We start from the raw sequence: 26,909 nt of genomic DNA on the forward strand, positions 1-26,909 counted from the left end.
GAGAATCCAGACGCTGTTTCCTCTCTCCTGTCCAGGTCTGTGTAGCTGGATCTCTCTGCCCCAGGCTCCCACATGGCTCTCCTCCTCCTCCTCCTCCTCCTCTAGCTTGGTCCTCATCTTCCATTCCGGGCAAACATTTCCTGGGAACCTTGGTCCCTTTCTTTGCACCGCAGCAGGAATGCAATACACAGCGGTCTCTGGAGCCGGAGTCAGATACATCCACACCTTTTCGCGGAATGCTTCCTTAGAATATGGTAAACCAGGTTATCATCTAGAAATGACAGGTCGTCGTCGAAGGCGATGGGCCTGCAGCAGGCCTGCCCTACCTTGTCACTCACCAGCCTCCTGCTTCTGGACAAGTTCTTTAATATTTTGTCGTACATCGTCTCGGCGGCCTCACAGGAGCCGCTGCAGTACCGGAAGATCAGTTCCTCCTTGGTTTCATAGCCCAGACCCAAGTCCGTGACGTTCAGGTGGATGGAGGTTAGGACGCAACCCCGGTTTTTGCCCCTCGGGCCTCGCCGGCCCTTCCCTCTGGGGTTCTCTGGGTGAGCGGCGGCGGCCTGCCGATTACGCTCCCTTCTAGGCAGCACGGCCATTTGTTTGTCCGGGGACCTTTTCAGTCTTTTAATGGTGGCCTGAATAAAATCCATGACGTCGTCAAACTGGTCGGGATAATCCTCTGGCATGTTGGCTGTTCAACGAGAAAAGAGAAAAGAGAAGACGTGAGACAAGGACAATGATCATTGCCAGCCGTCTTCTAGGCCAAAGTGCCACCTAAACTCCGCCAGGACGGGACGCACAGCAAAGCCAGCAGCCCAGCCAGCGAAGTGACCCCTGTTCCCCCCGGAACAGAGCTGACGGGCACCCGCCAACAGTCCGCAGGAGGAAGCAGTTCTGTTGAGAGAGACTGAGCCGTGGATGACACACTTCCTCGTGGAAAACACATCCTTAGAGGCATGGTTTTCATTGGAGTAACACGTCCATTTTCAACATGGTGCTGTGAGCAGGCTGGCCCTCAGAGCCGGCTTTCTTGACTGGAAACAGCCTAGAGCAGTGGATCACCCACACCGAGAAGGAGCCCAGACGCTCACCCGAAAGGCAGATTCCTACCCTTTGGGGGGGGGGGGGGTGGGTGGGAGGGGGCCAAGGAGTCTGCAGCTTTTCCAAGCCCTGGAGGGATTCTGATGTAGGCGATCCGTGGAAATCCTGAACAAAGGATTTTTTGGATGGGAAGTCTCCCAACATGGCCTCTACCCAGTGCTCCTCCCTGAAATCTCCCTGACTTAACACCTCTGCATGGTGGAGGGGCCAGAATCTTTCTGATGGAACACATGAAAAGCTCATGAAGGCAAGTCTATTTTAAAACTTCCTGAGAAAAACACTAAGAGATTGCAGAACAGATTACTTTTCACTAAGAGGCTAATTGACCACTTTCTTGTAGCAGCATGAGATAAAAAAAGTATGGTAATTCTGCAAGATGACAATTAACTGTGTTGGCCATAAGTAGGAGGAGAGGCGGTGTGTGCACAGGTGGCGGGTGACCCCCGGGTGGGTCCAGCCGCTGCTGCAGGCTGTCACGTGACTCCCACTGTCTTTGGTTAAAACAGGACAAGGCCTGTGCGCCTTAGGGAAGTCCATCGCATGGAGGAATGAGGGGCCCTGCTACAATGTCTGAGACCTTAGGGTAGAAGCAGGAATTCGCTCTCTCCTGGTGTTTTCTGCTGTGCTTCGGCATTTGTTTTCCCTGGTCAAGTGAGAGAGGATGAACTATTTAAACAACTTAGTGCATTTCTGAAAGAGGAGAGTAATTCGAAAGCCCGTTTACTAGGTACCAGACCTTTTGTGCTCCCCTCATCTCATTTTCAGGCGATTTAGTCTGTTGAGGGTTATCCGTGCCTGAACGAAATATACCACAAAGGAGTTGTTAGTAAGAGCGAATGTTTTTTTCCAAGACTGTGTTAGAGCAGGGAAGGATTACACTGCGCCTACCCGACGTCCAATGGTTCTGTCATGAACTGATTGTTAAGACAGGTATCGGGTATCCTATTGTGTAAAACAAAATCCAGCTGACATGACTTAACCACAGCCATTTATCTAGCTATCCATCTGTCTATCCATCTGTCTGTCTGTCTATCCATCTATAGACTATATATATACATTATATAATATATGAACTATAGTAATGAACAGAGTGGGATCGTGTGACATCCCCAGAGCACCTCGGTGCCCGATGTCTAAAATTTGGCACGGGACGGTTCTGCTACCCAGAAGTCCTGAAGCTACTCCGCCCTGGCCTATGCCCCATCTCATCTGCCAGGATGACTCCCTCATCCCAACCTTACCCTCCTCCCGTCCATTTTCCACCCGCAGCCAGAGCAGCACCCTTAAAACTGTCCATGCTGCTCACACCCTGCTCTGCTCCACACCCTCCAATGGCTCCCCATTCCTCTTGGGGGAAAAGCCAAAGTCCACAAGGGCCGGAGGCCCTACCTGACCCAGCACTGCCTCCCCCCCCGCCCCCCCTCAGCCCTTGCTCCCTCCGACCTCACCTTCTCCTCCCAGCCTCCCTCCAGCATCCCTGGCCTCCTCACTGTTCCTTGGACACAGGGTTTCTCAGCCTCAGTACTACTGGCATTTTGGGCCAGATCATTCATTCTTGGCTGTTGGGGGCTGTCCGGTGCATAGTAGGATATTTAACTGCATCTCTGGTCTCTATCCACTAGATGCCAGTAGCATGTCCCCCTCCCCCTCTTCAGTGTCAGACTAAAGTGCCTCCAGACAGGGCCAAATGTCTCCTGGTGAGAAAATCGTGTGGGTTGAGAACCATAAACCAGACATGAGCAGGGACTCGGGCTGCTTTCTCTCTGCCTGGATCACTGTTCTCAGAGCACCTGTGGCTCCCTTCCCACGTCCCCTCAACTCCTTTCTCAAATGGCCCCCACCAAGTCCCACCCTGACCTCCTGTTTAGAACGCCATCTCCCCCAAGCCCCGATCCAGACCCTCCTGCCCTCCTAACCCCACTGCTCGCCATCACCCGGGACGACTCACCCCATGTCTGTTCTGACAGATGCGGACCCCAGCAGGCAGGGGCCTCTGCTTGCTGGCTCACCAACGGGCCCCAAGGCCTGAAACAGCATCTGGTCCCTGGAGGCCCTCAATACTTTGGGAGTGAACTCATTCACACGAAGCGGGGGACAGAAAGAGCCCATCTTTCCAGAGGGCACTTGGGCTTCTGCTGCGAACCACACCGCTATGAAATGAAAGGCTCTAACACCAACAGCCCGCCTCACAGTCATTTTCCACCTGAGAGCCAAGCTGAATAACCATCTCCAAGCGGACCTCTCTCTCTCTCTCTCTCTCTCTCTCTCTCTCTCTCTCTCTCTCTCTCTTAGTAATAAGCTATAAAAGGGGAAATTAGGTGTGCTCAGTTTCAGGCATCCGTGCTTGAACTTCTAAAACTGCTGTATTCGGGGCAAATTAATCAAGAAAAGTCTCCAAATTGCAAAACAGACTCTTTGTTGAATTCCCGAATAGATCATTAACTTAAAAACCTGGGAACACAGGAAGTTAAAAATCGGTTCAGAATCAACTGAAGATTAATTATAAATGAGGATGAAACATTACTAAATTTTTAACATAAACTAATAGAGAAACATTGGATTTACTAAAGTTCAACTTACACTGGTTTAGAGACTCATTACTTTATATAACAGGAAAATTACAATTTTATGTGACTAGGGTTATAATAATGATTTGAAGCTGCATTTATAATGTTCTTATTTATTACCAGATACTTTCAAAGTTCCTGAAAAACATGTTCCCGACAAACATGTTCCCTCCTTTTTAAGACATTTTGACCGCGTGCCTTTTTCCATCGGCTTTGCTCGTCAGACAAAGCACAGAACACTTAGTTAAACGTGAGCTTCAGATAAATAGGGGATAGATTTTTAGTATAAGCATTCTTCCATAATGTTTGGGACATACTTATACTTCATTATGAGGTTGTTTAGTCCTTTTATCTTTTAAAAAATATGTTTTTATTGATTTTAGAGAGAGAGGAGGGGAGAGGGAGAGAGATAAACATCAATCAGCCGCCTCCTGCATGCCCCGCAACTGGAGATTAAGCCCGAAACTGGGCATGTGCCCTGCCTGGGGACAAATCAGTGACCGCTGGGTGCATGGACAACACTCAACCCACTGAGCTGCCCGGGCCAGGGCCCTCTTCCCTATTTCAAGCGCCACTTGGCCTTTTGGGGACGGTGTAAGTGGCAGGGAAAATGCACCAACCACGCAGGCTTTTGGGTGAGGGGTACCCGGAATTCAAAGGCCTCCTGGCACTGGGAAGCAGTTGAGAAATGTTCGATGTGTTCAACCGAGGGGTGTAGTTAATAAAAACTTCTCCTTTCTGTGGGAAAACCTCCCTCATACTTGTCATTGTGGAACTATTTAAATCCCAAGTTCAGGCCATAGGTGACTCTTATTGAGCTGAAGAGTTCTCCTCCTCCCCTTTCTTCTTATTGAAAAATAGAGCAAAAAAATAAAAAATAAATATTTATGCTGAAAGTTTTATAAGGATATATATTTTGGAAACCAGACTAGGGCAACATTCTATTTTCTAAACCACAGAGCAAATAATCCTGTCCCTTCCACTAAATTCCCAATTCCGGGCCCTTTGATGCTGACTGAGTTCATCCATAGAGCGGCCTCAGTGCTAGGTATCTGGGGGTGCCAGGAGCCATGCACCTCACTGATCCTGTCCTCGAACATCCTGCTGAGGCCTTAAACCTGGCCTGGGCAGGCGAGTGCCAGAGCCCAAAGCTGCCTCAGGAATTCACCCAGCCGAGGGGAAGAAAGGCCCTGGGGTTTGGATTGGTTCCCTACATTAAGACTTAATGTCATATCTTTTTGTTCTTTATGCTATAAAGGGCTTGGCAGACTGTCAGCTACACGAATGGCCCTCATTAGTATTAACTTTGATAGTAAAATACCTGCAAACCACAAAAGAGGACAATCTTTAAAAAAACAAACAAAAAAACAACCACAAAAAACAACAAAACACTTGCTCACTTCCCAGACCAACTTGGGGGAGAGATCTTGGTTGGAAAACAAGTCCATCTAAAAGCTCAAGCTTTTGCTCTGGCTGGTTTGGCTCAGTGGATAGAGCGTCAGCCTGTGGACTGAAGGGTCCCAAGTTTGATTCTGGTCAAGGGCACATGCCCGGGTTATGGGCTCGATTCCAAGTGAGGGTCGTGCAGGAGGCAGCCAATCAATGATCCTCTCTCATCATTGATGTTTCTATCTCTCCCTCTCCCTCTCCCTTCTTCTCTGAAATCAATAAAAAAAATATTTAAAATAAATAAAAGCTCAAGTTGTTGAAAAAAATCAAAATACCCAAATGCATTTAAGTCATTTTTCAGTTTGCAACCGAATATCCTGGCATCGTCCTGTTTAAAATATTTCCACGTGGATGTGCCCTTTGTATATACAGTTATTTAAACACACGGGACCTTGTGCGGGGGCACGACTCCCAGAACAAGCCGCTCAGAGCACACTCCGCCTCCCTTGATCATGGAGGAAAATACGTCCCCTCGGGAACCAGGGGCTGGGAGAGTGACTATTAGTTAAAGTTAATTGAGTTTTTGCAGGAACAACGGTAAGGCCTCAGAGTATGCGCTGCAGCAGCCATGCTGAAAGCGCAGAACTCAAACGCTGCCTTGCGGAGGCCGGCCTCGGCTGGACAGAGTGCCTCCTGAGTGCCAGATGGCTCTTAACAACAGGACAGGCGAGCTGGGTTCCAATCACAGGGGTCACTTCATGTTCGCAGAGCTGTCCCCCTCTCACCCCCCAGGCTGGGGCTAGGCTGGCCTTCAGCCTGTCTTCAAGCCGTGGACCCACGAGAGAGGCTGCGCAAAGCTGTCCACAGAGCGAGGGGATGACCCCTGGCCAGGTGGAAGGGACTCGGGGGACCCAGGAAGGTCCCCGAGGGTCCCAGGAAGCAGGAGCCATCTTCTGAGCCAGCTCGGGCCGCGGGGGCTCAGGGCCTCAGGCCCGGTGTGGCTTGCTCCAGAGAGGACCGGCCTCTGTACTTGCAAAGCGCCCGGCATCCATGTCGCGCCCGGACAAGGGCTAGCGCCCCGAGGACCACAGGCCGAGCTACTGCCCACGCGAGGCCACGGAGGTGAGAGGGTCTGGAACCAGCGCCGGATGCCCGCACGCCAGGTAGTGCCCGGCGCTGGGTGGGCCAGCCCCTGGGTGTGCTGTGCGGGGCTGTGGAGGTGCTGGGCAGCCCCTGCTCATGTGAGAGGCTCCCCTAGAGGCTGCCCGCAGACAGAAGGCAAGTGGGAACCCCCAAGTGGGGGACATTTAACCTAACATGCTCTGCCTACCTGTACCCAGGTAAAGTCCATGTTGCTCTGTAGACCAAGTATATGGAAAATAGTTCTCTCTACATATACATATACATATGCATATACATATACATATACATATACACATATATACTATATGTGTGTATATATACACTATATATATGTACACTATATATGTAGTTATATAGATACAATCATACATATATGTATATGTAAACACATGCATGCTTATATGAAAAGATCAGTATAAGATTCCTATAACCTCTCAAGAAAATTCCCAACTAATGTCATTCATTTAAAAAAAAAATACTTTTTTATTGATTTCAGAGAGGAAGGGAGAGGGAGAGACAGAAACATCAATGATAAGAGTCATTGATCAGCTGCCTCCTGCATGTCCCACACTGGGGATCGAGCCTGCAACCTGGGCATGTGCCCTGTGCCCTTCAGGTTCATAGGTCAGCGCTCAACCATTGAGCCACACCAGCCGGGCTCATGCCATTTTTTAGATTAGCTATTTTTTTCCATCAGGTACAAACATGAGCTTCTTTCACTATTGAGATATTATCAGAACTACCTAGTGGGGTCTTTTATAATTCCTCACATGACAACATTTCATTCTATATTTTAAAAAACAGCTTACCAATATAAAGGTGGATGGATGCCGACTTTCACACAGAGCTAACATTAAACCCAGCCACACCTCTGCAAGGCTAACGTAGGGGCTGAATATTCTCTCCACTTTACAGACCGGGAAAGTGTGGCTCAGTGAAGATCAGCATTTGCCCAGGGCCACAGGCCTTGTAAATGTGGACCCAGTTGATTTGGTTTCAAAGCTCAAACTCGTTGCAGTTCTGCGTGACGCCTGTTTGTTCCTAGGTAAAGCTCTGACTACCCCGAAGCTTTCGAACGGAGAGGGCATCTATGCCACCGTCCTTCGGCCTCCAGCATCCAAAAGCCAAGCAGTTGACGCCACCTGCGCGTGGTCAGCCACCACATTCAGAGCAGGAAGTGAGAAATGCACCTTCTGCTGAAGATTCAGTATGAATTCTAATATTAGGCTGCCTCGCCCGCGGAGCTCAGCACCCTGTCCCCACGGAGGGAGAGCGTGGCCTCAGGGGCCTCTCTCCCAGGTCCTGGCTCCTGCGCCTCGGTCGCAGGCAGAGCTGGCGGCGGCCCAGGTGAAACCGGAAAGCCGGCAGCCAAGGGCAGCGGCCGATTCAGACACAGCGGCCCCGTCTCCGGAAGCTCCTCAAACGCACCCTGGCACCAAGTGCGGGCTCTTGCGGCAGAGCCGGAGCGGACGGAGCCCGGGATGCCAGTCTGGGTCAGCCCTGCCCAGCCTCGTGACCTTGGACTAGTCACTCAAGTCCGGTGAGGTCAACCAGACCCTCTGGGCCCCCCCCAGGCCTAAAAGCCAAAGATGTGGACAGAGTCTTGGTGGACGGTGCTGCCCAGCCCTGGTTTTTGGTCACCTCTGTCAGGGAGGGGCCACCTCGGGGCTGTCCCCAGCATTCCACTATCGAGGGGCCGGGAAACCGCACAGGAAGTATTACAGGTTCTAATTCTCAGCCTTTTCAGTTTCCCTCTGGGCTCTACAGTTACATTTGAAATAATCACCACCAAGCGCCTGTCAACACACAAAGCCCTCTTCCTGTGCCGTGTTCAGGCGAGGTGAGGAAATGTGTAGAACGGGTCCTGTATTTGAGCCTCAAAACCCCCAGATTCTAGTGGGAGACATCCCTCCACCTCAGTCTCCATCTGACCCCCGAGAGGACAGCCTATCCCACCATCCTTCAGTCTCCAGCATCCAAAAGCCAAACAGGAAACTTGCCACTTTCTTAACGTCTCCTCTCGTATTCATCTCTGATTTTGCTACCTGAAGCATGTGTGGGTCAGACTCAGCTCCTGTCCCCGAGGCCGGAGCCACCGAATGGATCGCCAGGGCCCCACAGCTTGTCCTGGACATGGCCGACCCTAGTCCTCATCTGACCTTCATCGACCTCTGAAATGTGTCATGTTAGTCCCTGAGAATGTCCCAGTTTCCTGAAAAATCCCACCAAGTTCTATCATCTGTTATATTTAAAAGTGTTCATTTGGCCATTTATTTGAACTAATTAAAAAAAATAGTCCATCAGTTACTAAGCCCGGGAGTGCGGTGCGTCTCACATTATGTAACGAGCGTCCACGCGCTCCTGTTTTGGATGGAGCACCATCCTCTTGGGTTAACTTCACGAGGGTCCCCCCAGCACCTACTTGCTAAGAACAGTCACCCCCAGAGCAGTCTACGAAGCCACAGTGGCCACTGCCAGAGCTACCAGTGCAGCTCTCCACAACCCATGGTTTGTTGACAATAAGGCATAATGACACGGGTTTATTTGAAAAGTATTTGCGTTGTAAAAACACCCGTGTTTTGTTGTTTTAAAACTGCATTTCTGGATCCTCTCAAGGCAGAAGAAAAAGATCCACTAGATTGCAAACTGTTTCAGAAATAGAAATCGGGGCCCGGGGTACACTTTTAACAGCCACTTTGCCCACCAAAACGTCATTTTCTTTCCCATCGCCACCTCCTTGGACCAATAGTGCACACACTTATTTGTTAGACTGTATCTTGAATTTTTTTAATCCGACCACTTAACTAAGAAAACTTGTCCGAATTATAATGGAAATTGCTGCATGAATACCAACAGCCAAAAAACAACCCCCGCCCCCCACAAAAAACAAACACACAAAACCAACCCTCACTCAGGCAGACAGGCTATATCCATTTTGTTCCTCAGATTCTAATTACCCTGCTCTGATTTCCACCTGTGTCCATACTTTGATTTTAGTGATGCTAATAATTTTACAGTAATAGAGCCTGGCTCCCCTGGGGGGAAGACGTCCTTTCTCCTGCTTTTAAATCAGGAAAACAGCCAACAGGGTGTCCATTTGTCAGCTAATCCACGCACACCTGGTGCGAGCAAAAAGCACTCGCAGTCAGCAATGAACGCCGCGTGCTAACGAGCGCGCACCACGGCTCGGCTGCTGCCCTTGGAATAACCTTCGCGGGGAAGGGCGAGAAAGTGACCCGATGAGAGGAAGTGCACAGCAAGTCGCTGGGGAAAATAACCCCTGTGGGGTCACCAGAGGCACCAGAGGGAAACCCCAATGGAACCCAGAAGCAATGGCACCCGAGCCTGCCTGTGGCCGAGAGGCCCAGGATTCCTGGGGACCCCCAGCCCTGCCCAGGGCCAGCTGAGCTGTGGGGAAGAGGCCTGGGGGACCTGGGCAAGAAGAGGAGGGATGAAGAAGAAAGAAAAAGCAAGGCCGGGAGAGAAAAGTGTTCTCCAGCATCTGAGCCTGTTGTTAGACCCTGTGGTCAGGTGTGGGGAAGGACTTCCTCCCCTCCCCCGAGTGAACACATTTATTGGAATGAATCTCTTGACCCTTCATGTAATCAGGTCTAAGTTTCATTCAGAAACGTCCCCCTTCACAAACCCCAGCGCCTGGCTTTTCTCCTTGCTGACTTTCTGTCGTAGCCAGAGTTCCGTCGCGGTGTTGCCGTGTCCTGGGCTGGCGGGACGCGACTGTGACCTGGTTGCAAGAGCCAGTGCTGGGCTCGGGCTGCCCTGGGTCCGGAGTCGGGCTCAGCTGCTTAACCACACAGAGTCCCAGTCGCCCCTTAAAATGGGGACAGCCACCCCTTTCCCCGAATCGAAGAAAAGGTTTCAGCTCAGTGCCTGCAAGCACAGGGCACACGGTGTCAGGTAAGTGCACGTGGCCGTCATGTCTGTGGCTATTCCTCAGTGATGCCTACACAGAGGCAACGGCGCGAAGATCCGCGCCACCGGCTGCAGACGAGGCACGATTTCCCCGAAGGGGATGAGACGCTGGTCCCGCTGCTCCCGGGAGAGGCCTGGGCCCCGGCACGGTGGTCCGTGTTCTGTGGGCGGAGGAGCCGGCCTGTCTTGGGAGTCTGTGCTGTGTCGTCTGCATTTCTAGAAATGCCCAAACATGAACCTTACAGGCATCAGCTGATTGCTCGGTCCATGAAGAATACTTGTGTGCCCTCTGGCTCAGATCTGTGCCTTGGGACTGAGGCTGGCCCCCCTCTGGGGACACAGGAACACTTTCCCGAGTGCCCGTCGGTCGTTTTAAGAGAGTCAGTGTCCAGATCCTCAAACTTGCACACGTGCTGTCTCTCCCAGAACTGGCCTGCCTGCGAGCACCCCTGCAGCCGGCCCCCCGTTCTCAATCGCCCTCCTGCTCACTGGGAGAGCTGTGCTTCTCCCCCACCTCACTCCTACGGGGAGGCACAGCCCAGGGTAACACTGAAGGTGCAGGGAAGGACAATCAGGCTCGCGTGGCTCCTGGGGACAAGCCGAGGCCGGAGCTCGGCATCCTGAGGTTGGCTCACTCTAATCACCTGCAACCTTCACCAATCCAAACGGACGGGAAGTCTGCAGGGCAGCAGGCAAGACAGCTGGACTTTTAGAAAATGTCAGTGTCATGAGAAAAAAAGGCTTGGGGGCTCTTCTAGAATAAAGGAGAATAAAGAGACACGGCGATCAAATGTGATCCCCGATTAAGAAAACAACTACAAAAGACACGATTGGCAGAAGTGGGGGAATTCACTGTGGACTGTCTGTTAGATAACAGTATCGTATCGATGCTAAATTCCCCGAGACCGGTAACTGGATTGTGGTTCCATAAGATAATCTCCCTATTCTTAGCAGGTATCCGCTGAGCTACTTGAGGGTTTGCTTGGAACTAATTCTCAAATGATTCAGAAAGTAAAAATGAAGCAGAATGCTAACAAGAGACTTGGTGAAAGCACATGAGGACTCATGAGGGAAGGTCCCAGATGAATAACCCAAGAAATATTGAAGCAGGTGGTGCTGTCTTCATTCTGCCGAGGCTTGGTGCTTTATCTGCCTGTCTGGCCATCCACACATCCCTCTATTCATCCTATAATTAAGATCTACAAGTATGATGGTTTTTCATGGATGTATGTTAACATGTGTATTTGACTTGGAAATGAACTTGGCCCTTTTCTGACCAAAAACTCAATTTATTTGGGCCGAGCAGTTTAATATTTCTTTAGGAATCGAATAAGATAAATTTGCAGGGTCAAGGTGTTTCCAAAAATATATGTGAAGCCCAGATACAGTTTGCAAACGGGCTGGACATTACATCGGGTACAAGTAACTGAACTTATGATAAAAAGCTATAGACGTCATCTTCGACGTATCAGTAGTTTACAACGTCCTGGGTGCAAGTTCACAAAGCAAAAAAAGGCTGACACCTTAAAAACCACGACTCCCCACTTCAGTTATTAAAGTCGTACAAAAGTGGGTTCTGTCTCCACCGAGCTCACTGGTTGTTTTCCATGGCAACCCTCACTGCCCATGCACACCCACTCCTGCTCCCCCGTGGTAGTCATTGGCGCATGTTCCCATGTGAACTCCCCATTCCCTGGGCAGAGGAGGAGGGATCTGAGAAGAAGCACCTTCCAGAAGCTTCCCAAAGGCATAAGCCTAGCAAGCATTTTGAGGAGACCTCGCTATGTCCAGAACAGTTAGGGAGCCTTCTCTCATTGCCAAAGGCATCTGTGTTACTGGACAACGCAGAGAAATTCATGTTTCTCTCCTTAAAACACGCTGACCTGGTCTGTGAAGTGTAGCCATTAATAATATGAGCCCAGGCCCACTGTAGCCCAAACAAAATCATGGAAAGGGCCTAACAGAGATTTATTAGCTTGCTCGCTTGATTTTCCTGGGAATCTGTGGTCAATGTATTTTTTTAAAGGGTAGAGATTTTTTAAAAATTATGTTTTTATTGATTTTAGGGAGAGAAGAAGGAAGAGGAAGAAAGAGAGAGAAATGGAATCGAGTCTGAAACCCGGGCATGTGCCCTGACCGAGAATTAAATCGGTGACCTCTTGGTGCATGGGTCGACGCTCAAAAAACTGAGCCACGCCGGCGGGGCAGTGGATGTAATTTTAACAAACCAGTGTTTGTGTTATCTTGGTTTTCTGATATGGGAGCACAGTCTATGTGAAGGCAAAATTACCGGCTTTGGCAGTAGAAGTTGGAGGGTTGAATTCTGGCTTCACCATTCCTGATTTTGTGACCTTGAACAACTTTCTAGGTCTCATTTCTTCATCTGCAAAATGGGGATACTAATCTCCTCTCGTCTGCTGGGGCTCAAACATCTCAATTTTAGGACAAGACATAAAACCTATTTGTTAAAAGCAGGTTAGCATGTGGGCCACTGAGAGGCACTAGTCCCTTACTTGAGGACGGATAGGTGGGCTCAATTGTGCCTATACCTAGAAGCTTTCGGAACACAAGGCACCATATTTCAGTGAAGACTGTGCCTGTGCTGTAGACCCCACTCTCGAGCAGCCGGCCACCTGTGTAACTTCCCCAGGGTGACATGCGTTGCAGCCACATCCCACTCGCTGCCGCCTGCCTGCGCCAGGAGCTCCAGGGGCGCCCACGGCCATCAAAGAACAGAGCAAGCACCTTCTTTTCCTGGATTTCACAGCATCTCATAATCTGGGTATCACCTACGGAGATATCCTAAATTTCACACCACTTCCCGCCACCTGTTCCCAGTACTTGGCAACGGGTCTGGCCTCTTCCTGTATCCACCTCCTACCCCCTGCCCATATGGTGGCCACAAATTTGCCCATGCTTCTCCTTGGTCTGGAATGTGCTCTTTTCCTTCTTCCTCCCCTTCCTAATACCCGTCTTTCAAGGGCAGCTCAAATCCTCCCTCTCCCTCAGTCCTTTCCTGCTATGATCTCCAAACTCCAGTGACCTCGTTGCTAGGAATTCTTACCGTGACCGCAGCTAATGTAAACCTCTGGCAGACAAAGGTATCTGTCAGACTGACAACCGCCTGCCCACCCACCCACCCACCCATCTGGCCATCCATAGTTTATAACTAGATCATAAGCTATTTAAGTTCAGTTTTGCCTTTAGATACCACATAGGGCCTGGTGCAAAAGATACTTAATACTTGCTTCTTGATGGAGCTCAAGTGATTAATTAAAGAGCAAGTGTTTTAACTGAATAAAGGTTGGTACTACATAAACAAAGATGAAAGGGATGTTGGAAGGGGAACATGCCAGATAGCTTTTATTTTCATATCAGCAAAAGTAGAACCTTTGAGCAGAATTCTTTGGCTGTTGGATCAGCCGAAGGTCCTAAGACGGGCCAATTCAAATTAAGCCTGAAATAGATTTCTCTAAACAGCCACAGTTTGAAATAGGTCTTGAGCCTGGGGCCAGAGTGAGATGTTGGACTCAGATCTCAAGTGAGAAATCAGTGACTCCTAAAAGTCTGACATGCAATTTCTTCTCCCAGCCCCTGTTTTTATTATTTTTTTTCTCATTCTGACATGCAATTTCTTGATCTCAAGAGCCCCTCTCTAGCTTAGATCGTCACCTTATTACAGTATCGCTCATTCATATAGTCCCCAGAGCTATACGAAACAATAGATGGATAGTGTATTTATTCTGTATCCCATCACATTCCATTTGAAAGCTTACCATTTAACCAGCTGGTTATCCTTAGCTGGATAACCAAAGGCGGAACGTTTACTCAAGTTCACTAAAGTGTTTTGCTGGGTTTATGAAACATCTTAAATTAAATATCCAGCTGGGATCATTCAGAACAGAAACACAGTCTCTTAATACAGGTGGCTTCCAACTCACAGCCCCATGATCTCTTGCATATAAAGCTCTTAGCTTGCCCTGGCTCCTTTCTCCCCGTAGGGGAGGAGGGTCTCCCCAACATGACTATGGGGATCTGATGGGAAAAATTCCATAGGAACTATGTGAGCTTAGAAGATGGGGGAAGGGAAACCTGGGAAGAGCCGGGGGGGGGGGGGGGAGCTGACCCAGGGGCAGACTCCCAGGCAAGGCTGACCTGCCTACATGCTGACCAACCCCATGACGGTGGGGCCCAAAATAGCTTCCCCCCAAGGCCTGCGCTGCTTTCACTCTGCGAATTATGCTGCGCTGCTTGAAATTCCGCCGTTTGGGGCGTCTTGGCTGAGGCCGGTGGGAGGAAAGGCGCTCCTTGAGGGCACAGCGATGGGCCATTGGAAACAGGAGGGTGACTGACAGCAACTACAATCCTCATCTCTGGGGCTTTACGCAGCATTACCTCATTTAACCTTCACAGCCACCCCAGGAGGCAGGCTTAATATTACCCCTATTGTACCGATGAGGAAGCTGAGGTTTAAGAGATGTGAAGTAACAGCTGAGTAAGTGGCCAGGCTGGGATCCAAGCCACAGTCTGAACTGAATGGGGAGACTTGAGCTTGTGCTGTTGAAATGCTCTGATTTCTTGCTCTGCCCTCCTACAGATGAAGGCAGAGACTCTGGCCTAATAATATTGTGAATTATATTTCAGTTGTATCGTGGTTTACTTGCTAGCTTGATTTAGAAGATGGTTCCTATAGGCAATTTTGTGACTTGCTACCAAGCAGGGGGAGCATAATCCCACTATATTACAACAAACTGTGGATGGCCTGTAATGACAGTGTAACAATGCTCAATGTTTCCTCCAGCGGCTTCCAGGCCCACAAAAAAAGCCCACTTTACCAGTCCAGGGTTTTTCCCGTTTACTCTCAGTTTACAATGCTCCCCAATCGGACCGCACGTCCTACATGCTGGATAGTATGTTCCATGAGGGCAGGGGCTCTGTCTTTTATGGGTACCAAGGGCCCCCCAGCACCGAGGACAGTGCCTGGCACATTCAACCACACATGAACTCTTTGTTAAACGCATCATGCTATTAGATCACAGCTTTTTAAAACCACATACACTTTATGCCTTTTCTGTGAAACACCTTTAGGTCTCGCCCGCAGCGCAGACCTGGTATGTGACTGTAATTAACTACTAAATTCACGCAAGCTGTGCAAGACGGTTTCAGTCGATAGTTGAAGTCCTTCCTCCCACATAAAGGGTTTCCCCCAAATAGCAAAAACCAAACGCTCTCTTTGCATGTCCGTGGTTTGGGGACACTCTGCCCCCAGCTTCAGCGGACCTGCCTCCTGCCATCCTGGCACTCTTGGGCAATCTGCCTTTTTGGGCTTCCTTGTAGCTCTAAAGTGCTATGCCGCCTTCTGGATTCCTCCTGCCTGCCTTAGTCACCTTTGGAGAAGATAGTGGCAAAAAGCAAAATAAAAGAACAAAGATAGCTAAAGGAAGAGTCTTGGGTGCCCCACAAGGAAAACCACAAATCCTTGAGTTTCGGTAAGTTCCAGTTGCTACAGGGGGTGGCCACAGCCCATTTACTTTGTAGCCAAGCTCTAGGGAAGCAAGGGAGCCGCTTATCATTTCTACTTGGGTAGTTCATCCTCGGAATAGGATCCTGACTGCTTCACTGACACTGGGACCAGCAGGACACAGGCAACCCCGGGGTGAGTACATGGACAGGGCGCAGCCCGGCCCCCTCTGAGCAGCACGGAATGAGTGTGGCGGGTCAAAGAGCCTTTCCTCCGTCCGCAGGAACCGCATTCGAGAGGAAGAGGGGCCAGGGTTTATGGCACGTTATATTTTCAAATGGAACAAGGGACTTAATGCTTTTCTGCATAAGCCTTCACCAGTGGCACGGTGTACAGCGCAGGATATAAATGTCAGCGCCGTGACAGGGGCGTGCTGACACGGTCGAGTGCGCAGAGCCTGCACACTGTCAGGGCCCCGCTTTCCCTGCGCTGACAGCTGGCTACCGGATTGAACATACCTGGAAGGAAGTCAGTTTGGCTTAAAGGCGGCCCAGTTTCTCTGCAAGTTTCCTCTAGGGCCTACTGGGTCTTCCCACAGAGACAGCAGCCCTGGGTGGGCTCTGCTGGTTCGGATGTAAGTGGAGTAGTCAGAATCCTGTCCACCGTGACTCAGCATCCGTTTTGGAAAAGGGAAGGCACCTCCCTCTCCCCACAGCAGGCGCCCCTCCTCCCCTGTCAGCAGGAACAGTGCTACCTGGCTTTGTGACCCCTGGTATCTTGGAGGCACAGATTTTCTCAGGGCATTAGCAGGTCATAGTGATCCTAACCCTGACTGCACATCAGACTCACCTGGGGAAGATCTAAATCCTCAGGTGCCCAGGCCACACCCCAAACCCATTAAGTCAGAACCTCTCAGGTGAGGTGCAGTGTCAACAGTCATTCAAGTTCCCCCGGTGATGCCAATGAGCAGGGGTCTTTTATGAGAATTTTCCCAAAGGAGGCCAGGGCAGGGGCATGAGGGCCAGGGGGCAAAACTCATAGCCACTGGCATTTGGGGGTGGAAAGGCCTCCCTTTACTGTACAGTTTTAAATCGTTCATTGAGTTCTCAAGCAAGTAAGTAACGTGTCCTAAGTCACAGAGTCCGTCGGAAGCAGAGCCAGAACCAGGCGCCGGCACTAACTAAGCCCAGGTAGTCAGGACACGGATATGCCACCGAGGGCTCCAGGAGTCAATGGGCTTCATCACCTGGCAGCCACGGTTCCCGCCTGCACGTCCCGGTTAGAGGTTAGAGAACAATCGTCTAGCACTGTGTCTCTGGTCCTCTGGCCGAAGCGATGCGAACGAATGAAAAGCCGCGTAGCTCGCACGGGCACTATTGGAAAGACACTGGTACTGAGGGGCATTTTACATTTAAGGTTCCATTGCAGAATCATTTATAGAGGCTAAGACGGAAATTCGCACTTGAGACCAAAGCCTTTAAGGGTAGGTTTCTACAGCACAACCAAGTGACGGAAACTCTCGAAGCAGCTACTTTAATTTCAAGGAATCAAGCATGTCCTCTTTCTAACCTAAGTCACTCTTGAAGTCTTAATTTGCCTTGAAAAATGAGCTTGTTGGGGACGTCTGGCAGAATATGCTTTTATTGTTGTAAAGAAGCATAAAATAAAGACATCACATTTCCTAGGCTGTTCTTAGCCCCAGGCTGCAGGGTTTGGGGGGCTCTTACCACACAGCTGACTTGTGGAGCCACTTCTGTGCCTGTGTCCACAGAATATTCCAAGTGCAAACTAGCTGGGGGCTCACGGGAGGGGGAGTAGCCCGGGTGACTTCCTGGCTAGAGTTCTCTATTGCTTTATTTGGGGATTGTGTCAAATGTTATGCCTTGTTATCTACATTACCCCCCCCCCCCATGACCTCTGCTGTAATGTAGCACGCCTGGCTTCAGGCAGCAGATACACTTCTGAAGAGTGGAGGGCAAATTAAACCACGGCTGACGCCCTAATAAAGTGCCCTCTGAAACATCCCCGAGAGGCGCCATCGCAGGTGTGCCTTCTAATTTGCATAACCTGGTTTCTTGTCTGAGGAGTGAACGTTGTCATGTGTGGGGTGAGCTCCCGCGCTCCCGCTGTCCCAGCCAGCACTTTACCCTGTCCTTCCCGAACAGGCCCCTTCCCCAGCAGGTCTGACCCTGCCCAGGTCTGGCTCTGGGAATCCCTTCCCTCCTATTTCCTCTGGTGCCGGTTTGGCTTGTGAAACCTCAGCCTCTGCCCTGACCAGGGCAGTTTAGGATGGAGACGCAATTGCTTTCAGGCCAGGGCTTTGGAAGAAAGGAAAAACAAAACAGAACACGTGTGTGTGTGTGTGTGTGTGTGTGTGTGTGTGTGAGAGAGAGAGAGAGAGAGAGAGAGAGAGAGAGAGAGAGAGAGGGGAGGACTGCGTTTTCGGTGGTTGGCGGTGGTCTAGAAGATGCTGTTCATCGGAATGCTAAATGCACAGCATAAAATGTGGCACCCTCTGTCCTGGGCAAACCAGCAGCACGTGTCATCTACAGACTAGGCCTGTGGGCAGCAGCCTGAAGCGCCTGCGCGAGTCGGGAGGTAATGCTGCCACCGGGCTGGCCTGGGGTGCGTGCGGGCGGGGGTGGGGTGCGTGGGGGTCCGCCGGTGGGCCCCCGCGGGGAGGGAACGGTTCTTACAGTCACTGCTCAGCGCGAAGGGCGCGCGGCGGCGGCCGGGGGAGCGGTCTTCGGCGGGCGCCTCGGGAGGCCTCTTACCGGCGGGCAGCGGGAAGGCGGACGCGGTGTGGAGCAGCGCCAGGCAGACAGCCACGACATCCCATAACTTCATCCTGGAGTCCCGGCCGGCGGCGGCACCTGCCCCGCGGGCGAGAGAACCGAGAGCGCGGTTAGGCCCGGGCGCCCCTCCACCGCGGCCCCCGCCCCTCCGGGGCGCTCTGGGCATCTCCGGCTCGCGCCCCGTCCCAGGGGCGACCCGCGCGACTCTCTTGGGGAGCGCACGCCACCGCCTTTCTCTTCCGACACCCTGTCCCGGGGTCTGATTGTGGCCCAGGGCCGCTGCCCCCCGCCCCCCCCTCAGTCCCGATACGACGACACCAGGACCCCGTCACCTCGCGGGCGCCAGGACTCCCGATCAGTCCCTATTTCTGGCGCGCCCGCCCCCCACTCTCTGGGGGCGACCAGGAAGCCCCACGCTGTTTTGCGCCGCCCCGGCCCGTCTCTCCAGACAGCTGCGGGCAAACCGGCTCTCAGCCCAAATAAGCGGCCAGATCTTTTATTTTAGAATAAAATCCAGCGCCCCTGGGCCCGGGGTCCGGGTCCCGCGCCCAGCTGAGCGGCGGCAGGCTCGGGGGCACCTCCGACCCCACCGGCCGCCCACACTTCATCGCACCTGTTTGGTGGTGGGAACCAGGAGTTAGTAGAGACTTGGAGACTGTGGGCCGGGGTGGGACTGTCTGTGTTAAGTTACGTAACTCCCCGCAGCATCCACTCGGTTTAAAATACTAGTTCCCCCTCTTAAAGGTATGCACATCCACCAGCGCACATGAAAGCCCAGGGGAGCGCAAAGCGCGCAGCCCATGCTGCAGCTTGCACAGGGAGGGAGGCGTTGGTCTTGAAAATGTTAATCCTTCGTGGTATATGTATATACCCGGACACTTTCAATTGTGCAGTTTTGCGCGATTTCGAGTCTACAATCCCTTCCCTTCCCAAATGAGTGTCAGCTCCCCGCGCCCCATCACAGCCACTCCTGGACGATTGTACCCAAGTCCTGGCCTCTGGGGCGAGGGCGGGGGGGGGGGGGTGGTGGGAGGAATGCACCGGCTTCGGAAGGCCTAGGCCACCAGCGTCCACGAGTTGGGGGCTCAGCTCAGCTCTGGGAGGGGGCTCCTTTAGGCTTCACAGTCCTCACACCCCTGGAGAGCAGGGCCACGCAACACCAGACCGGCCAGGAAAAGGCTTGGTCAACTCTGGGCCAAACTCCACCCAATCAGGAGGTGGGGAGGGAACGCCGGCACCTCGGGGTGCGGTGTTACCCAGCGCCTTCCCAAAGCCGGTGTTCCAGTTTCTAAGGGGATTCTCAAGTCGAAGATCCCCTCTCCTCCAAATAAAACGGATTCTGGGGAAACCTCCGAACTTTTTCCAGGGGAGAGTCAGGCAGTTTCCAGGTGATGCAAAAACCCGCGCGCCTGTCCTCTCTCTGAATCCCCAGGCTCGCCGCCTCCTCCGGCAGCCGCCCCTTCTTCCTCCCACCCACCCAGCGGGCCCGCCGGGGTTCCGGAGCCTAACGCACTTCCCCTCCCGCGGGCGTCTGTTGGGCCGCCACGCAGCTGTCGGTAGGGACCGGGAGTCGGTAGGGACCAGGCACTCGGACAACCTGCAGCTCCGGGCGCCGCGCCGGTTGGTTCACAACCCGGAGCAAAAGCACAGGCGCCCCCGCCCCGGCGGCACCGCACCCAGGCCGGGCACCGGGGGCGCAGCGACGCGCGTTGGCAGGGGGGACTGGGGGCGCGAGGCCTGCGGCCCCCTCTCCCGGCGCCGGCTCCCCGGTGCGTGCGAAATGGCTGGCGGCCCCGAGGAGCGGGCGGGCGCGGGGTTAAAGCGCCATCCCACCTCGCGACGCTCGCCAGCAGGAAGCGACAGAGGCACCGGAGCTCCCTTCCGCATCAAGAGGGGCTTTCCTTTCCTCCGGCTTGGCCGACGGAGGGCTTTTTAAATGGGACGTGGGTGGAGATCCGCCAGTAGAAGTGTGGCGAGGCTGGCAGGAGAGGACCCGGGAGACAACTCCCGCCTCGCCGGAGGAGGCTGCCGGCTCCCGTTCCCGCCCTCGGCTGGCGCGGCGCAGGCCCCGAAAGAGCTCTCGCACCAGCCGGGCCTGGGACGGCGAATTCTCCCCTCCGAGCGCCGCGGGGCCCGGCTCCGGCCAGAGCGGCTCTTTAGTTCCCGGAGGGGGTGGGGGGTCTGGGATCCGGGCACACACCGCGGCCGACAAGGAGGCATTCTCTGCGCCCTTCTGCCCCCCGCCCCGCCCGCCCGCTCGCCCGCCCGTGGCTTCCCGGTTTGTCCCGATCACTTTCTCAAAGCACATCTGCCCGACGCGTTTCTGCCGCCTTTCCGACGCGCGCGACTTGCTTCACCAGCTGCCACGTGCGGTCACCAAGCTCTCCTCCCGAGTCGGCCTCGCCGGGTGCCTCCGCACCCCGTCTTGTACCCCTCAGGCCGGTCCCCGCAGGGCACAAGGGGCGCAGCGGGCGCCGGCCCTGGGTGGTCCTTTCCGCCCCGGGAGCTGCAGTGGCCGCAGAAGCAGCCGCTCGCCCGGGGCGCTTCTGAGTTCCCGACACCAGGGGGCACCAGAAACCGCCGGAGGCCCGGCGCCCACGCAGGCGGGGAGGCTGCGCTGTCATTTTCAATAAAAAAAACTCCGGTAGGCTCCCCCTACCATCCGCCCCAAATCCCTATGGCTCCCGGAACTTGGGGATGTCCTCACCAGCATCCCCGCTTTCCGGGCTCCCACCTCTCCAGCCTCCCTCCCTAGTTTTTCTCCGTTCACCGCACAGGGGCTGGTTTCCCCGCAACCTACATTTAGAAACCTCCCCCCCAGATTCCCGGAGTCCGGGGACAGCTTCGCCGCCAAAGCCTCCGCGCCTTCTTGCGCCTGGCAGGCGGGGAGGCGTCTTTGGGCTTTGCCTTCAAGATCCAGATCTCAGGGAGAGAAAAGGGAGGCGGCGCGAGGCTTTCCTTTGGGGCGAGGACAGAAGTTGCCGAAATGGATTGATTGCTTTACTGCACTGTGCCTCGTGTCCATCCCAGGCGGTCAGAGGACTTATTCTCCCTGCGTTGGGGCCCAAGACTGGGGGAAGGGAAAGAATGAGGGGCGCTTTCTGGAGCCAGTCTGGAGAGGGGTCTTTCTGTTAAAGGGCCCGAGGCCGGGTTCCAGGTTCGGGGTCACCTGAACCCCTTGCGCGAGTTGGGGGTGAGGACGCTGCGGGCTTCCCGGACACCTAACACTTGTTGCAGAGGCGACTCCGTCCCTCCCTCCCCGACAAAGCGAAGGCGTTGCGAAACCGCGGGAGCGAGACCTGCCCGGGCCGGGCGGGCGCGCAGTGGCTCTCGCTTGGAGGGTTTTGCGGGAAGATGTTTGTGCGTGAGTTTGGAAGCGGCGTTGCTCCCTTGGGATGCTTTGAGCATAGATTCAAACTCTGAGGAGCCGAGCGCGCACTGACATATCTGCGGCGAAGCCGGAAGACTGTGCTAGTCCCGCCAATAAGCAGAAAGTAGGGAGCATGGGGTAGGGCAGCCCCCGCCCCCCGGGGCGCGCGCGTCGGCTCTGCGGGCGGGTTTTCCACAGCCCAAACGAGGGGGGCGCCAAAAGGCTGGGGGTGGGGGTGGTCCAGAGAAAGGACATTCCCTGCAGGGATGAGGGTTCGTTTTCACCGGGTGGGGCTGGAAATCAAACCGAGAGGAAATCTGCCCCGAGGGGATGCAAGGTAGTGGAGGGCGTGCCGTGGGCAAAGTGGCATAGAGCACGGGGCAAAAGGCCATTAAAATAACACTTGGATGGCCCGGCGGAGGCCTTGGGGAGGTTCAAGTGTGTGTTTGAGGTGGAGGCCCGAGTCCTGTCCCGGCCAGGGAGACCCTCTTCTAACCTCGACGGGGTGGTTAGTTGGGGTTGCAGGCATTAGCATCGTTCAAGCCGCCGGTTCCGAAAAGGGCGAGGAATGAAAGCCCGCCCGCAGGAGGGTAACTCCCTGTTTCAGGTCCTCAGCACCTTCAGACCCAACAAGATCATCAGTAAGTTTCACTCCCAGCATTATCTCTGCAGACGCACGTCCCGGGAGGACACTCTCTGATCGCAGCGGGTCCAAAGATGACCCCCAACCGCGCACTTGACAGAAGAGCGCCCCGCCGAGTCGGGGAGGGAAACTGCCCCTCTCGAACATTCCGGGGTCCACAGGCCCCGGGGGCACAAGATCTTTGCTCACGTGGGAGGGCAACTTGCCCCTCCGCAAGGCCGGCCTCTCTCGCGTTCAACTTCTCTCCCTCCTCGTCGCCCTGCGCCTCGGTTCCCTCTAGTCTTTCCTCTTTCCCATCCCGCCAGGCCCTGGGGTCCAGCCGCGCCCCCTGCCTCCGGTGCCCCGCTGCCTGCTGTGCCCGCCGGGACTCGGGCACCACCCGCCCCCTCCACCCGGGCCCGCGCCTCCACTTACCTCGGATCCGGTCTCCGCAGACCCCCGGTTGGACATTAACTCCAGGAGCCCCAAGTCCCAGCCAGTACACCCATCCGGGCCGCGGGCAGGAGCGCGGAGCCCCGCCCCACAGGTCAGGGGCGCGACGAGTTCCCAATCCTGGGGCCGCTCCCGGCTGCGAGGGCGCGCGGGAGGGCGCGCGGGAGGCGGCGGCCAAGGTTCCCGCTGCCGCCGCCGCTGCGAGAAGGGCGAAGGATGCCGACAGCTCCCCCGCCGGCCCCCCGCACCCCCAGAGGCCGAGTCCGAGCAGCCGCCGCTGCCTTGGGTCGGGGGGTGACACCGCTGCGAGCGCGGCGCTCCGGGCTGGGGCTGCGCGGGCCCTGGGCGCGGCGGGCGGCTCAGCGGCGGTGGCCGCGCTCTGCGCCTTCTCGGGGCGCCGCGCCGGGGTGCACAGGGTGGGCCGGGCTGATGCAGCCGCCGCAGCTGAGGTCTGGCCTGGAAATCCGAACGAGACACCACGTCAACCAGCGCAGGGAGTCGGTTGAAGACATGAGGGCGCCAAGAGCGCAGGCTGGTCCTGGAAAGCCCGGGCCCGGGGGCCGGGGGGCCGGGTGGGGGAGGGGAGGCGCGGGGCCCCTGGAGGGGAGGGTCGGGAGGCGGCGGTGGAAGAGGTAAAAGGAGAGCAGCGAGGAGGCGCCCAAGCTCCCGCGGCCGGGGCTCCGGGTGCGAGTGGGCGATTCGAGGCGCCCCTCCCGGGGTGCAGGGCGAGCGCTCAGCGCCTGGAGACGCTGCCGGGCTCGCGCCGCCTCCTCCCGGGTGGATCCGGAGGCGTGTGCGGAGCGCTGCGCGGTCCCACCGGAGGGGGCAATCCGAACTTGACTGGGGTGTGCGCGCCGGCTTCGTCCCGCGCGGAAGGAGGGCGCGCTGTCGGGTGGAGGGCTCTCCTGAGCGATCCTCCCGCCTGTGAAGGCTGTCCTTCCTCCTCGGTACCTAGCCCTCCGGCTGCTCTGCGGGGCAGAAGAAGGCGGTGGCGAGGAGAGGAGCTGCGGGCCGAGTTCTCCTAGCGCGGCGAGCAGAGGTGTGGAGCAGCCAGCGAGGGGAGCCCGGTGTTTGCCAGGGGACGCTGAGAGCGGGGATGCATTTATAGGGCGCTCGCTCCGTGACGTGCCCTCCGGTGGCTCCTCTGATTCGCTTTCCGACCTAAACACACATTAGTTGAGTCCCATACGGGGCCAACACGGTCTCCAAATATCTGCTGGCTGAAGTCAGAGGCTTTGCATATCATGTATTACATGGCAGGCGAGGCAGGAGGCTTCTGAGGCTGGCCGGCTCCTCCGTCCTAGGCTCCATTTCATGCTGTTGAAACCTAACACCAGGCGCGGGGTGGGCACAGACATTCAACATCCCAATTCCAGAGGCGGAGACCACTCAATCGGGAACAGGGCAGAGAGGCTGACCTAAACCTGCTTTTATCCAGATTTTCAAAAAAAAAAAAAGGTCGATGGGACCCCTAAGCGGGCACTCCCATGGGGCTGCGCTCCAGGCGTGGGGACCAGCTCCCGTCCCCAATCTCCAGGAGACCCTGTAGGCGTGCCGTTGTTGGTTAATTGCCTCCAGAAGCAGCAAGAGCCTTCTTTAGTAGAGGACGTGAGTGGGGTAAGTCCTTACACCCTACACAGGGCTCTACCCACAAACAGGTTTCATTCACACAGGGCAGGAGGTGAGCTCCACCTGTAAAATCATGGACGCCACCAGGTATGTCTCCGCTAAGCAGAATCCGGCTTTTGGAAGCCACTGGCCCTGGATTCAGAGGGACCTCCTTGACTTTATTGGCTGGAGCCAGGGAAGGCACACACAGGCTCAGTTTATATCCAGGGACCTCTTCTTTGATGGCTCATCCGGTTGTTGGGGAGTAGATGACCCTTAAGTCGCTGGTACAGACCGTAGGCGAGGGGAACTATGTGTGTGGGGGGAAGATCACATATTATTAAACGTGAAAACCCAAGACCAGCTACTCTGGAGGTTTGTCGGCGAGGCTGGTGTGGGAGGGAAGTCGTTCTTGCCGTCGTGCCTGTGGTTTACAGACTCAGTGGAATGGAAGTCGAGTCCTCCAAACACACCGTGGCTGACAGGAGGATGCTCACTGTGTCCTTGGAGAGATTCATGGCAGAAGTGTAGATGGATTTGGAAACGGGAGGGCGGAATGAGCTTAATCCATTTATCCTAGTGTAGCGTGGTTTTCGGAAGGCGGAGGCCACACTCGAGTGTTCTAACCCGAATGCTTTCGTTTTCAGGAAGGTTGTCACTGGGGATGGTCATGCCATCCCAGCACCTGCAGGGACTTAGCGCTGCTTCGGTGCCAGGCAAAGTGCTGGCCAGCCCCTGCGGATTGTGCTGTTTGGGGCTGCAAAGAGCAGAGCGCCCCGAGTTTACCCCAAGTAACGGGAGTTTGCTGTGGAAGCAAGGCTGACCGGAATCTCCACCACTCAGCCACGTGTCTCTGAAAAGCCTTCCGGAAAGGCCACCGGGCCAGGCCTCACGAAAACTGGATTGAAGTTCAGGAACTGGAAGGTCATTCAGGATACAGATCTGCGCCTGGGTTATCTCGCTGCCCCTAAGCAGCAGGCCCAGTCTGCCTCCGATCCCTCCTAACAGGCTGAGCTGCCAGGTGATCCAGCTCCTCTCTCTCTCTTGCTGTTTTTCTCCGGGTGTCTCTTGGCTTCTGCTCCTGCTACCAACTGCTCAGCTCTCTGTGGATCTCACATTTAAACGCCTGTAGTGGAAGGATCTAATTGGCCCTGCCGGGCATTAACCAGGTGCTAGAGTTGGACTGAGCTTTTGTGTCAGGCCTCCTATGGGTCATGGGACACCCTGTAAGCTCAGCAGACCTTGGTCAGGGCTATCTAATCACCATGTCCACATTGTCTGGTCACCGGGCACAGAGCCTGGCCATCTTTGCTTAAGAAACTTCCTAGGGCTCCTCCTTGCCTTCCTTCCATAGGATTTGTGCCCCCATGGCAGGCACTTGGAGTTTAACACACTTGTGTCTCTTACAAGACTCAGGATGAATAAGATACAGCTTCTGGCTCTTCATAAACTGACCGTCTGTGAAGAGAGAAAGCCATGTACACAAGTGAGCGCAGGATGAAATGAGAAATACTCTAATAAAGGTCTGTATGAGCTGCTCAGGGCTAGTCTCCACATGGCCAGCAAAACCCTGGGGAGAGGACAAAATATACCCACGGCTCAGCCCTGAGCCCCAGGGACTAAATTCGAATCTCTTGGGCAGTGGAGCCCAGGGGCTGGTATGTTTAAAACGTTGAAACGTCCCCCAGGTTGTTCTATGTAACAACAGAGTTGAGGTGTCAAGAAACTTGTTTTATTTTCAGTGACCATGATCACTTTATGATTCTTTTCCAGAGCAAAATGAAAAGATGCACTTCTTTTGATAGGTTCTAGGACTGACTGTTCCAAAATAGTAAATTCCTTTGGAAATACTACTAATGATCTTGAAACAGTAATAGAAAGGAAAATGGAAATGCTAATGTAGAGATAAAGCAAATACTGCTAGTTCTGAAAGAACACTTATTTGCATTTTCACAACATTCGGGTGGCTGCAGAAAAGGGAAAAGGGTCTGAAATGTTCAAGCTCTCTGCCTACAGAGCCCAACATTTAAATGACTGTAATCAATATTGACAAACATCTGCTCAGACCCGCCTTTATAGACAATGAAGAGCAAAGTTTCTCCCAAAGTGATGCCAGGAAGGAAGTATTGGATGTCGTGGGGACAGGGGACGGCCGGATCACAATCTCAAAGCCCCCAGAAGCTGAAAGTTGGGACCGCTGTAGCCCCGTGGCTCTGCCTCCTCTTTTCCTGAGGAGACAAAGGTATGTTTGGTTTGAAAGTGTCCCTCTGCGAAGTCCAGAGAGAACAGCCTGCAGCAGCATTTCTGTTCTGAATAGGTAGATGGTCCTGTGATAAAGTAGCAACGCATATCGGCCCCGGACCACAGCCCTTCATCTGGAAACCCTGCCTGAGAACCAGAAAGAGAGCAGCAAGCCTTGTTCAAGCATTTCATCTCTTCCTTCAGAAAAAGGGTCAAAACCTTACTC

At 54.1% G+C, this 26,909-nt stretch overlaps 1 protein-coding gene across 2 annotated transcripts; it reads right to left on the bottom strand.

Annotated features, from left to right (window-relative positions):
- Positions 1-209: 209 nt before the first annotated feature.
- Positions 210-22,853, bottom strand: GDNF (glial cell derived neurotrophic factor; the record flags this gene model as incomplete). 2 transcript variants are annotated; one of them, XM_081090121.1, is made up of 3 exons in its annotated part: positions 22,817-22,853; positions 18,369-18,467; positions 210-694 (listed from the first exon to the last, which is right to left on the bottom strand). In XM_081090121.1, the coding sequence occupies exons 2-3, from the start codon at positions 18,439-18,441 to the stop codon at positions 210-212; spliced, it is 558 nt and encodes a 185-aa protein (XP_080946247.1). In that variant the 5' UTR covers positions 18,442-18,467; positions 22,817-22,853. The 2 variants fall into 2 exon arrangements, with proteins under 2 accessions (XP_080946247.1, XP_080946246.1); XM_081090120.1 differs by having other exon boundaries at positions 18,291-18,467.
- Positions 22,854-26,909: the final 4,056 nt, after the last annotated feature.

The sequence above is a fragment of the Myotis nattereri genome (assembly GCF_964212035.1).
Source record: "Myotis nattereri genome assembly, chromosome: 4".
Classification (NCBI taxonomy): Eukaryota; Metazoa; Chordata; class Mammalia; order Chiroptera; family Vespertilionidae; genus Myotis; species Myotis nattereri.